This window comes from Alexandromys fortis, unplaced genomic scaffold (assembly GCF_014885135.2).
Source record: "Alexandromys fortis isolate MF-2015 unplaced genomic scaffold, M_Fortis_MF-2015_v1.1 scaffold_6, whole genome shotgun sequence".
Taxonomy (NCBI): Eukaryota; Metazoa; Chordata; class Mammalia; order Rodentia; family Cricetidae; genus Alexandromys; species Alexandromys fortis.
In genome coordinates this window covers 391285-405270 of record NW_026067902.1, presented here as the reverse complement: position 1 = coordinate 405270, position 13986 = coordinate 391285, and the positions used below count along the sequence as shown (strand labels likewise).

At 40.0% G+C, this 13986-nt stretch overlaps 1 protein-coding gene across 5 annotated transcripts in view; it reads right to left on the bottom strand.

The window, feature by feature from the left end:
- Positions 1-13986, bottom strand: part of Tasp1 (taspase 1) — a 218774-nt gene that overhangs the window by 192664 nt on the left and 12124 nt on the right. For 4 of the 5 annotated variants that reach the window (XR_007590415.1, XM_050134317.1, XM_050134318.1 and 1 more), the window contains 2 exons: positions 8312-8379; positions 4735-4803 (listed from right to left, as the gene is read on the bottom strand). Coding sequence is in view for 3 of the 5 variants with exons in the window: in XM_050134317.1 (XP_049990274.1) it covers positions 4735-4803; positions 8312-8379 (137 nt within the window). In the remaining 2 variants the exon portion in view is untranslated. Of the gene's footprint in view, positions 1-4734; positions 4804-8311; positions 8382-13986 lie in introns of those variants that run through there. The other variant, XM_050134320.1, reaches the window with a different exon arrangement.

The following is a 13986-nucleotide window of genomic DNA, read 5'->3' as shown; positions in this document are numbered from 1 at the left end:
ACAAAGGGTTTAAAAGAAGAACCGAAGCACAATGGCACATGCCTGTAATCCCAGTACTGAGGAAGTAGAATCAAGATCAAAAACCAGCTGTAACTATGTAGCAAGTCTGAATCCAGACCTTGTTACATTAGGAGGAGGGGGAAGGGGGGGAGGAGGAGGAGGAGGAGGAGGAGGAGGAGGAGGAGGAGAAGAACAAGAACAAGAAGAACAAGAACAAGAAGAACAAGAACAAGAAGAAAGGAGTGTAAGAGTGTAATGCCAAGGAGGGGAAGGTGCGTGTGAAAAGTCCCTTTTGTTTCACCTGCCTCGTCCTCCTCTACTGTATAAAGTTGATACTAGTATTTAAAGACTCACTATTTGGAAAAACACAAATGATCACACTTTCTTAAACACAAGGCTAAATACCCTTTTTAGCCAATAAGAATCATTAAACCATTTCATATCAGTTACTTCAGTCTGTGTTTAGAGGAGTGTGCCCAAGGAATTCATACCAATTCTAGTATCTGGCAAAGAAAAAACAACAGACAATTTATTTAAATTATATAATTTATTTAATCAAAAAGTATATAACTAGCCAGGTGTGGTAGTACAAGCCTTTAATCCCATCATTGGGAAGGGAAGAGTCGGCCCAGAGAGAGGCAGACCTCTGTGAGTTTGGGGTCAGCCTGATCTACATAGCAGGTACCAGGACAGCCGGGGCTAGACTGTGTCTCAAAAAAAAAAAAAAAAAAAAAAAAAAAAAAAAAAAAAAAAAAAAAAAAAAAAAAAAAAAAAAAAAAAAAAACACCACAGAAATTAATTTAAAAAAATAAATAAATAAAAGATAATACCAGCACTAAGGCTGTGGAATCTGAAGAATTATAAATCAAGCCAGCCTGCACTACAATAACAAAAATATATCTGAAAAAAATAGTTTTTAGCCAGGCGATGGTGGCACACACCTTTAATCTCAGCACTCGGGAGGCAGAGGCAGGCAGATCTCTGTGAGTTTGAGACCAGCCTGGTCTACAGAGCTAGTTCCAGACAGACAGGCTCCAAAGCCACAGAGAAACCCTGTCTCGAAAAACAAAAAAAAAAAAAAAAACTTTTTAAAAACTTAACTTTAGGCTGACACAGAAGTATCTCTGTGAGTTTGAGGCCATCTTGCTCTACACAGTGAGTTCAGAATAGCCAGAATTAAACAGAGAGACCCTGTCTCAAATAAAAATACTAATACTAATACTTCTAATTAAGAAAAACCTTAATTTTTAAAAAGATAAACACAACCGGGTGTGGTGGGGCACGCCTTTAATTCCAGCACTCAAGAGTCAGAGGCAGGCAGATCTCTGTGAGGCTAGCCTGGTCTACAAATCAAGTTCCAAGACAGACAAGGCTACACAGAGAAACCCTGTGTTGAAAAACCAAAACACTCACACACATTCACACACACAAACACACAGGTGCACAAACCCTCCCACCCTCTGGAGTAAATCAGGCTTGATGCTATATATCTGTGATTCCAATTCTTGGGTGTCTGAAGCAGGAGGATTATAAAGTCAAGGACAGCCTGAACTACTAGAGAGAGAGAGAGAGAGAGAGAGAGAGAGAGAGAGACCTTATCTCCTCTCATAACACCAAAAAAACGCATCTTTCTAAATCCAAAGGAAAAGGCACATCTAGGATGACACGTAAATGAAGGGGATGACTAAACTTGACGGTGGATGTTACTCTTAAATGTAAAACAATATAAATCAGAGTTCCTGTGATTTTTCTCATTTCAGAATGCTCAAAGGACTTAGAATGACATATTCATCTAAACAGAGAAAACATAATCCAATTTTTTTATTCTTTCCATTAATCCAAACAATAGTTACAATTCAATAGTTACAATAATAGTTTCAATATTACAATAATAGCTTCAACTGAACTCTTTAGAGGAAAACCTATCCTGGGTTTAATATAATACATTTCAAACACTTAAGGTGGACAGATTCCAGGGAACAGTAAAGGAAATGACCACATAATTCTTAAAATACAGGAAAATCCTCCCAGTTGACATTTAAACTATGCGCATGCACTTCAATAAAAGATATACGACACCTAATCCTAGCTAGCTTCCTTATTAATATGATAAACACCATGGAAAATGTGAAAATCAAAGTTACATTTTAAGTTTTAATCACTATGCCGTAGGGATCCATGAAGCAAAATGCCTCTGATCTGCAAGCCCCTTCCAAAAAACAGTTCCTCAAATGCTGGATGCTATTGTTTATGGGATATAGCAAGCAACATGTTTCCACTCCCATAAACAAGTTTGTCTCACCCATCTGCACCGAATATGTTGGATCACTTGTCCCTGACTGGATCTAAGGGAAATACTTAAGATGCTGCAAAACTTGATTCAGGGCCATCTTCTGGAAACCTGGAGATGGACCTGGTAAGAGCCCATCCACTTGGCCAGTATTTAATTAAAGCTTGCTATAAATGTAGCTTTAAATTGTGGTAGTGGTCTCAAACCAGTGGAATTAACAAAAAGAAATTTGGGAAGAAAAGGGTTTATTTTGTCTTACAACTTTCAGGTCACAGTTCACCACTGGGGGAAGCCAGGGCAGAAATCTGACGTGGGAACTGAAGCAGAAACCAACAGGATGCTAGCCTGTTTTCTCCTGCAACCCAAGCCCACCTGCTCCGTCTAGCATCACACATAATGGGCTGGGTCTCCTACACCAATTAATAATTAAAATGCCTCAAACACACACCCATAGCCCTTTCTGATGAAAGCAATTCGTCAGCTGAAGTCCTCTCTTGCCAGGTGTCAGGTTCAAACCCAGGATTAGCCTTCTCCTACCTATAATCCCAGTACTCAAGAATCCGAGAAAGGAAGGCTACCTGTAGACAAAACCCTCATACACGTAAAATAAAAATAAAACATCTTTAAAATTTTTAAATACTATAAATTTCACCTATTTATGAATAACTCATTAGTCCAGAATGGATTTTGTTGCTTGTGAGTTTGCAGCTGTTAAGGTCTCACTAAGTAGCCCAGGCTAGCCTCAAACATGCCCAGCCTAGGGAATGTTTAGATTACAGGCATGTATCACCATAATAAGGTCCCAAAAGGTATTTTTCTTCACTATAAATATGTAATTATTTACAGAAGCAGGGAGAAATAGAAACAAATATTCAATATGATATAGCTTTAACTTACAAAATTAAAGTTACTCTAAAGTGTTTTGAACCTAATTTTATATAATTTTCTGTTCATGACTGCCATAATACCATATTTCTGCATTACTCTTTAAGCTTCCCCCCAGACCTATACTGGCTCCACAAAATGAAAATTGTGACATCACCTTATACAAAGGAACAACACAAAGGGATATCCCTACAAAGGAATAAATAAAGGAAGATTTAGCAGTAAATACAATAACCTCCTTTCTCATGTCACTTACCATCTTTAATTGAGAACATCTAAAAATCTTTACAAAGTAACAGTCATTGATGGTTGTAGAACACATTGTAACAGCTTTTACTATAACCTATAGAGCACTCTAAGTGATTGACATATAGTAATCTTCATAATTCTGTAAGCAGGAATTATTTTCATTCTATTACAGATAGAACTGAGTTATGGGCAGGCTCTAATACACCCAGTGTCATTCTGCTATGAATGATACGCTAGGTCCCAATAGGCAAGCGCCAACAAATCCCAACATCAGATGTTTCAGAGGCCAAACGTCAATAGAACTAATAACCATACGACACACACACACACAAACACACACTTCCAACCTGCCTTGATTGTGTTAGCATGATATGTTACAAATGTTAGTTAAAATGTACAAAGCAATAATTCAAAGTGTAGCTCTACAGTGAAATGAGAGAGAGTGTACAGAAAACATGGCCAGGACTTTCATCAACTCCCTAGCTACTTTCCCTGATATCAAAGGCTAAGCAAAAGCCCACAACTGTCAGCTTGGGAATGTCTACTTTACCTCACACCTCCTCCTTCACACTCATCGCTGCTCATCCCCATGTCTTCATTTCCCTCCCCAAGACGTCGTCATATCCAGTGAAACAGTCATCTCTATGATCTGGTCAGCTCACTAACAAACCCATCCTCGCCACATTGCAGTCTTTTCAAGCCTCAAACTCATCAGTACTCCAGAGTCAGAGAGACTGGGAGTCCCTCACTGTGGCTACCAAGAGCCTCTGCAACTCAACGCAGTGCCCACTATAAACCTGGACCAGTCCAGAAAATCCCACTGAACTGCAAACCTGGAATGGTCCTGAAAATCCCAGAGGAACAAGAGCGCTCTCACAAAACACACACATATAGCTTCAGGATTTTATCTGCTACGTTTGTGATAAACCTTGTCTTTCCACTTTTGACACTGCCACAGAGCTGACATCGTGTGTTGTTAAAGATACATCTCATTTTGGGAATGTGAACTTCAAAAACTGTCCTACTGAAAATAACTATCACCAATAACTTTTATAACCACGAATCCTACAAAAACAAGAGGAAGAAGGAATTAACAATAACAATTTTTTTTAACTCAGGAAAAGTCACCAATGAAAATAATTTTTAAAAACCATCCTTTCAGTTTCAAAATCCTTTATATTGCTTTGGTAATATTGGTGGGAAACACTGGTTACATGACATATGACTAACTCAGCATTTTCATGCCATTTAAAAATAAGGAACATAAATTCAACTATTTTAAATAAAACATGAAAAGAGAGAAGAAATACCTCAAGCTCCACCAGAGCTGCAGTCACTGCATCTGTCGCAAGAGCACCAGCCTGCAGCTTCTCAATTGCCTACGGAACCAAGAGAAGAAATTATTCACTGTAAAACCAGCTCGGCAAACCTATCATAAGCTTTGCAAAGACTTAAAAGTATGAGAAACTCAGAGTAAAACTCGGTCAGCATTTCCACTCCACACTTGAAAGCAGAGCAGGGTGTGTGACCTGCTGACACTGAGACCTGAAGATGTGGCTCTGTTGGGTTTCATTCCTGGATGCATGGGACCTGTGGGTTGCACAATGGACAAGCTGCTTTAAGGCATATGTTTCTCAGACTTAAGAAAAGTAGTGTTTATTACTCAGACTAATCATCATTCTTGATGGGGCTGGAGAGATGGCTCAGTGATTAAGAGCACCAGCTGCTCTTCCAGAAGTCCTGAGTTCAATTCCCAGCAACAATATGGTGGCTCACAACCATCTGTAATGAGATCTGGCGCCCTCTTCCGGCATGTGGGCATACATACAGGCAGAATGTTGTATATATAATAAATAATTTTTAATTAATTAAAAAATCATCATTCTTGATATTATCCAAATGAAAACAGCAACTAAAAATTAGCCACTAATTGCAAGGTACAATGAGTTGTAAGGAAAAGAGCTACACTGTTCACAGAGCAATTCAAAAGAGCCACAGAAATGCAATGAGCTAGTTCAGCTAAGATACCCTGATAATTTATGTTCCATATGAAAAACTGCATCTCACACCTAGCTACCTCTCCTACGATTTCTACTCTTCCCATCCATGTGAATCAAAACCAACTACTGTTTCTAAGTCACAAAATCTCCTGATAAACCAGCTATGGTGGCTCACACCTTTAATCTCAGCTAGGAGGCTGAGGCACAAAGAGTACATGATTTACAAATCTAGTCCAGCATAGAGTTGAAAATGGGTGGGAGGGTGTATATTAATTAAAAAGAATCCACAGGTGGAAACATTCATTTTCAAGAACATTCTTGATAATATAATGTCTTCTTCTATGAAAATACTCTTTTGTAATATATTCTACTGAGTAAAAAAAAAAAAATCACCTAATGGGGGGGGGGGACATAAACTGATTTTTACAATCTGAGCGGCCTGTGCTGGTACCTAGAGCCATGGTGACAGCCAGCCCTGGGCTGCTTCTGGGAACCATGTCTGGGTCCATGATCTTACAACAGCCAGGGTCTCAGTTGATGTCCACGGCTCCTATTACCACTGAGGGCTGTGCAATGCCCGGGATCTAGACAGCTACCTGAGACCATGTTGGTGTCTGAGAGCCCTTCTGCTGCCAATACCATACTGGTCTGGGTACCCTCTGCTGCCACTGGGGCCATGGTGATGTCCAGGCCACAGTACCACAGTGCATTTCTGAGTTCATGGTCCTGCTACAGACAGGATCTTTGATGATGTTCATGGCCCATGTTGCCACGGGTCATAGGAACCATGAATGTTGAAATCTGAGGGCTATGCCGAGACACTCCCGCCCCTCACTGGCCTTGAGATAGCTGGCCCTGCCCCTGACTGGTCACTACAGCAGAAGAACTGGACCTATGGGAAAGCTGGCTCCCCATACTCAGGAGAGATGGCCCCACCTCTCACCATGGGTATGGAAGAGCTGGTTCTGATGGCATGGGCCTAGAAGAGCTGTCTCTGGCTCTCACACGAAGGGCATGGTCCCAGTGGCAACCAGCTCAGCTACCACCCAGACCCACATCCTGGCCACCCAAACATCTACCCCATCTATGACCTGCTGGAGTGTGAAAAGGAACTGCTCCTGCAGAACAGTAACTGTAGGATCCCCAAGACTCAGAGCAACAGCAGGATATCAGAGAGGAATTTCGGGAAGGTCCAGTGAGAACGGTGTGCCACGGGTCTTAAACCACACCAATGACTTACTGCAATGAACATTTTGTGGGTACAGCTGACTGGACAAAAGGGTATACTGCATGACACACCGAAGCACCTAATGCCACTAGGATGAATGAAGAGAGGTTGGAAAGACGGAGGTGCAAGGTAGGGTTTTGTTTGTTTTGATTTTAATTGATTTTGGGGGAAGGTTCTTTTGGAGGGGATGATGCAGGTGTGAGGGGAGGATAGGGAGGGACTGGAAGGTGAGTGGGATTGGGATGCATGATGTGAAATCCACAAAGAACCAATAAGAAATTATGTTATTAAAAAATTAACTTTTAAATGAATTATTAAAACTCTAATTTAATTAACAAAGACAAAGCCCAAAAACTAATCAATCATATATTTTTAATTAAACTTTTTTGTTATTTTATTTTATGTATGAGTGTTGTGTTTGCATGTCTGGATATGTAAATGTGTGTGTGTGTGTGTGTGTGTTTACTATATAAAATCCCTGTAACAAAATACTCTCAATTTATGGTAAGCCACTAATAAGAAAAAGTTCGTTACCCCAATACAGTATCTTTCTTATAAATGGAATTTAAATATAAATAAAAGGAAAAATACCCATATTTACCTGATAGGCAGTATCTGATTAACATTTTATATGCATAAAAAGTATTGACAAGCCGGGCGGTGGTGGCGCACGCCTTTAATCCCAGCCCTCGGGAGGCAGAGGCAGGCGGATCTCTGTGAGTTTGAGACCAGCCTGGTCTACAAGAGCTAGTTCCAGGACAGGCTCCAAAACCACAGAGAAACCCTGTCTCGAAAAACCAAAAAAAAAAAAAAAAAAAAGTGTTTTGAGTTTGCCTACAAACTATATAGTACAGATCTAAATAAAAACAATATTTTTTTTTCTGAGCTCATTCCTGCCCCCAAATTAAGTATTCAAAAGTTTAGAAAATTTCAAAAGTCAAGGTGCACAAAGTCCGAGTAAAGAGAACAGCAGACTCCACTGCAACTCTACTGCACTAGGAAGACAGGCATCTGCTATGCCCATGCTGGAGAGCAAGCTAGGTAGGGCCCAGGGTCAGCTAAGAAAAGCACTTGTTTGCTTTCTTTCCTTCTTTCTTTCTTTCTTCCTTTCTTTCTTCCTTTCTTTCTTTCTTTCTTTCTCTCCCTCTTTCTCTTTGTTTTTTATAACTTCCCATCAAGAAAAGTATTTATTCATAGGAAGGCAAAGGCAAGTGAATTCCAGGCCAGCCAGAGCTACAAAATGAGATCCTGTCTCAAAAAAAAAAAATAAAAAAATAAAATAAAATACATACATACATACATATACATATAAATTCTCAAAAAATTATTTTTTAAAGAAAGGAAGGAAGACAATAAACTACTTAAGAGGAAGTTTTCCCCACCTTTCCATAGAATTCAGTCATGTAGGAATATTTAAAAGGATATGGTTATATGTGCCCATAACTATAAAAGTACAGACTTCAATCTGGGGAAGGAGAGGAGAAAGCTAAACATCATTCAAAGAATCAAACTAGAAACTGAGGACTAAAGTCCTACAAATATGAGTACAGTAACTTTGGGATCCAGCCAAACTTCACTGGAAATGAAAAATAAAACTCTCAGTCTCAAGGTGAAGCTTCATATGCAGAACCACAGGCATTACACACATGCTGCTCATACCTTCTGACAAGCTCGTTTGCATACATGTTTATATTCCTTGGCTTTGGATTCTGAATGATAACCTGCACCTACAGTTAAAAAAAAAAAAAAAAAAGAACAAAGAAATGTTAGTAACTGCTAAACTACCAGTGGCTCCACCAACTAGAAAATCAGCCCACACATGCAGTCCCAGGGCCTTGGCTGTATGGGATTCTAGACTCTACAGTTGATGACATAAATCACAAAACAATCCCATATCTGTTCAGAATTATGAATAATAAAATAGTTATTTATTTAAGGGGAAATGGGGGGCGGAAGCAAGAGAGAGGGCACATGTTTACAGCTGCTTTTACAGCTGCTTTAACAGTGTAAGAGACCACGCCCAAGTGGGCTGGTATCTTAAAGGCTATTGGCTGAAGGAGCAAAATGTGCTCCCATAGCATACAGTTGCTATCCTTATTCAAAAAAGTTTCCTGTCAGATCTCCTAAGAAGAGCATGTGTCCTTAAAGATCCTTCCCATGGTCACTCCCCACCCCCTTTCAAGAATCTCTACCAAGATTAGAGATACCTGCAGCAAACCAGACAACCTAAGTTCTATTCCAGAGGCCTATAAGACAAAAAGAGAAAGCCAACTTCCACAAGTTATTCTCTGATCTCCATAAATGTCCTGTGGCACAGGCCCTCCCCCACCACCACACACATAAGATGGACAGACAGACAGACAAGATTAGATAGATAGATAGATAGATAGATAGATAGATAGATAGATAGACAGACAGATGATATAGAAGATAAGATAGATATGATAGACAGACAGACAGACAGACAGATAGATAGATAGACAGAAAGATATAGAGAGATAGAGGCAGAGAGATAAAGAGATGGATGATAGATAGATAGATAGATAGATAGATAGATAGATAGATAGATAGATAGATAATAGATAGATAGATATAGATATGATAGAGAAAGAGAGATAGAGACAGACAGACAGATGTGGTTTTTAACTTAAAAAATACTAAACTCAGGAGTTCCTTTGGTATGGAGTTGTTAAAGCAGGTGGTGCCAGGAACAAAGAACCTTGAAGTCCCTCTCTAGTGATCTTTTAATTTGGGAAATTACTATTTAGAATCTAAAATTCTCAAGAATTCTCCAAAAATCCTACAGACAGTTACTTAAAAGTTCGGCTCCAAATAAACTAGTTTCCTTAAGGAAATTTATCCTTGGAACTAGAGAGACAGCTCAGTGGTTAAGAGCATCTGCCGTTCTTCCAAAGAAACCCCATTCAGTTCTCAGGACCTATATCAGGCAGCTCACAACCAACCACCCAACTCCAGCTCCACGAAATCCAATGTCCTCTTTCGGTCTCCACGAGTGCACACATGTATCTCTCTCTCTCTCTCTCTCTCTCTCTCTCTCTCTCTCTCTCTCACTCACTCACACACACACACACACACACACACAATACGTAAGTAAATTTTTAAAAATTATTTTTATTACTTTTAATTCTGTGTGTCTGTCTATATGTGCACATTCACACAAGTGTCCAAGGAAAACAGAAGAAAAGTGTTCCATTCTTTGGAGCTAGAGGTACTTGTGCTTGTAAGCAGCCTAACATCAATGCTGAGATGTGAACTTGAGTCCTCTTCAAAAGCAAATGCTTTCTGATGCTTTTTAAGATTTATGTGTCTTTATTTTATGTGTAAGTCCATACACCACTTGCATGCAGTGTCCACAGAGGCCAGAAGAGGGCGCTGGATCCCCTGAACTGAAGTTACAGGCAATTGTTAACTACGATGTATGTGCTGGGAATTGAACTCCTGTCCTCTAGAATAGCAGTCTGTGCTCTTAAAGTCTGAGCCATCTCTCCAGATCCTTATTTTTAATTAAGAGGGTCAAGCTAGAAATGGAGTACAAGGAGAAAGGGGAGCAAAAGGAAGAGAAATAAGAACGTTAAACTCTTGATGGCTAATGTTCTTATTAAAGTTCTTTAGTATGAATTTATCCTCATTCAGCAGATTCCATAGAGGTCAAAGCTAAGGAAGGTTAAAGTTACATGTCTAATCTCCCAACTCTCCTGTGGATCTAGTGAAAACATAACACACTTTTCTCAAGGCTGAGAAAAAAACTGACCCACAAACAATGTTACAAGGACCTGGGACAACAGAAACAATGGTTAACCAACTAGAGTCCCTAAGGCTCAAAAAGTTTCTCTTTCAGAGAAAGCTAAAAGCACATAGAGTCACTATCAGTCTTGGTCAAACCTATCTTCACAGCTCTCTTTTGACGCCTTGACGCCATGATCTACAGAGGAAAAATAATCAAGTATTTGAAAACGGAACCATATGACCCAGGTGTACCACTCCTGGATACGCATACCCAAAAGGACTATATATCTTACAGCAGAGACACTTGCATATCCATAGTCATTGACATTCTATTCACAACAGCTAGGAAATGGAATCAACTTAGATATCCAAAAACTGGCAAATGGATAAGGAAAATGTGGTACATATATACACCATGGAATATTACCCAGTTGTAAAGAAAAACCAAATCATGAAATTTGCAGGCAAATGAGTAGAACTGGAAAAAATACTGAGTGAGGTCACCAGGCCCAAAGACAAACATTGCATGTTCCTCTCATATATAGACTCTCTTCAAATCTTTTGTTTCGTGTGTTTAACCTGGAGAACTCTTTGGGGAGGACACCAAAATACAAGGGAAATGAAATTCAGAGGTGGAATGCTGAATGCAGAGAGGTTTCAAGAAGACAGTGAAGTAAAGAGGACTGAGAAACAAGGAGACATGAAAGTGCTAACAAAAATGAAGTGTACATTGTGCATAAAGAAGCCACATGATCTTGCAACTCAAGTAAAAATAATAGTAAGAGATAGCAGAACACATATGATATGAAGAACATGGGAGGGGGTAGTACAAGGAGCTAAAGGCTGAAAAGAAGGGGGCAGTGGTTGAGGAAAGGAGTGCAGGGAGTAGGTCTAACCAAAACTGACAACCTATGGAGAAGCATTATTAAACCACATCCTTTGGTAAGCTAATTATATTTAGTTTTTTCTTTAAAAAAAAAAAGTTTAGATGTCAGTACCCCACATGGATGAACAGACTGTTTCCAAATGATGGGTTATTAAATATCTGTTTCATGCACAAGTCAACTCCCTATGAATTATTGGCCAGGAAGTTCACAGAAGTACCAAAAACAATATAGGCTACTGCCTTTCCTCCCGACTGTCCACCATAAGTACAGAGTAATACCTAAGTGCTGAAGACACCTCATGCTTCAGTTACAGGACATAAAAATCAATCAAACTGATCAGGAAACTCCCCGCTAGCTAGCTCTCATAATGCTAGAATGTACTAGAGGAGAGGAGACATCAACCGTGTTCTGGACCCTGAACACTACAATACAAACCCACGGGGCATGATGGACCCACTGGTGCAACAGCAGTAAGACTGCCCATAGTTATAACCAACCACTCTCATGATTAGATCTGAGGTCCGCTGCACAGGAGGGAATTCATGCCAGCCACTATTCTCAGTCAAATGCATGGTCAGGAAGGTTATAGGCTCTACAGGCGAGCCTAACAATGTTGCTTTGCTAAATGGCCATTTTGTCAAATTGCTCTCTAAATATTTATCCATTAAATGTGTGCTGTTCTCAATCTTTGTCAGACAATCTTTTTACTAAAGAAGATACTGGCTACTGCAGACTCATAACTGTCCAAAGTGCTGAAAATAAGTAACTATGAGTGCTCAGATACAAATGCAACATACACATTAACCACCACTTCTAGCCCCCTGCAAGGCTCAGAGAACAGAGAAGGAGCAGAAAGAATGGAAGGACCTGAGGATGGAAGAAATGCTGTTTTCATGTGGCTACTAAACAAAAACTCATAGCACCTAGTTATAACTAGTTATACAAGACACACAAGATCAAACTATCTTTAAAAGAATATATCCAGCATGGAAATGGGCGGGGCTCCTAATGCCTGTTGAGGAATTGAGAGTCATTTTTCTTTAGGGTGATGGCCACTAGAAGGCTGCCCAAAGCCCAGCAGAGGACTCTACATCCTTGCATATGTGGGCAACAATAACTGGACTCAGTTGTTTAAAAAAATAAATAAATAAAACAGGAAGTTGGAAGGGAGATGTGCTGGGTAGGGGCTGAGGAAAGCTGGAGGGAAGGACTGTATACGATGATCAAGATTCATTGTATACATATATAAAATTTTCAAAGAATAAATGTTTAAAGTTAAGATCAAGCAGGCATTACCAATAGACTATCAGGGATGCTGCCTATAAGCAGTCCACACTAACGGATGCAGTCCTAGGTCTGTTGTATTCCATATCAGGGATCCCAATCTTTCAGCAATATTTGGTAAGGCGGGAATATTACTGGCAAAAAGTTTAGTATGCAAATTCTTCTGAGTAGAATAAAGAAAAGGGCTCAATGTGGCCCCAATTAATCTTTAGAATCTGGTTAATACTTGCTCATATCCCTGTTTGACAAAGGAAAGACAGGCTCAGCACTCAGAGCACTCCCAAGCAATGGGACACAGCAAAAACTATTGCACTATTGTGTTTGCACTGTGCGAGCTATGATTTCTCTACTACAAGTAACACTGAAATTCACTACATAGGCCGGGCGGTGGTGGCGCATGCCTTTAATCCCAGCACTTGGGAGGCAGAGGCAGGCAGATCTCTGTGAGTTCGAGACCAGCCTGGTCTACAAGAGCTAGTTCCAGGACAGGCTCCGAAACCACAGAGAAACCCTGTCTCGAAAAACCAAAAAAAAAAAAAAAATTCACTACACAGAAATAAGACTCTGCTTTTCAACTTTAAAGGCTGGGTTTGGAGAGATGGCTCAGTGGGTTTTTTGGGGTTTTTTTGGGGTTTTAATATTTATTTATTTATTATATTATGTGTACAGCATTCCTTCCATGTGTGCCCGCAAGCCAGAAGGGGGTGCCAGGTCTCATTATAGATGGCTGTGAGCCACCATGTGGTTATTGGGAATTGAACTCAAGACCTCTGGAAGAGCAGTCAGTGCTCTTAACCACTGAGCCATCTCTCCAGTCCGGCTCAGTGGTTAAGAGCATGTACTGCTCTTGCAGAGAACCCCAGCTCAGTTCCCAGCTCCCACACTTGCTAGACAGATCATATCTACCTGTAACTTTTGCTCAAAGGATCTAACACCCTCTCCTGGGCCTCTGTGAGCACCTATATTCACATGCACATATTTAAAAAATAAATATTTCTTCAAAAATTTAAAAGGGGCTATTTTGTTTTGGCTTTTTTTTCTGCTTGGTTCCTCGGTCAGTTGGTTGGTTGATTGGTGGGTTGGTTAGTTAGTTGGTTTGGACTGGATTCTTCAGGGTAACTCAGGTGGCGAGGAATTCTTTATGTAGCCCAGACTGATCTCAAACTCATGATATTTCTCCCACCACAATGTCCCAAGTGCTAGAATTGTAATGTGCCCCCATAGAGAGTTGACTCTTACTATTGTCAGGATCAAGTTAGCCAATAGCTAGGTTAAAAACAAAACTGTACTAATCAAATGACTAAATGTTGGTAAGTCTTTTTTTTTTTTTTTTTTTTTGGTTTTTCGAGACAGGGTTTCTCTGTGGCTTCGGAGCCTGTCCTGGAACTAGCTCTGTAGACCAGGCTGGTCTCGAAC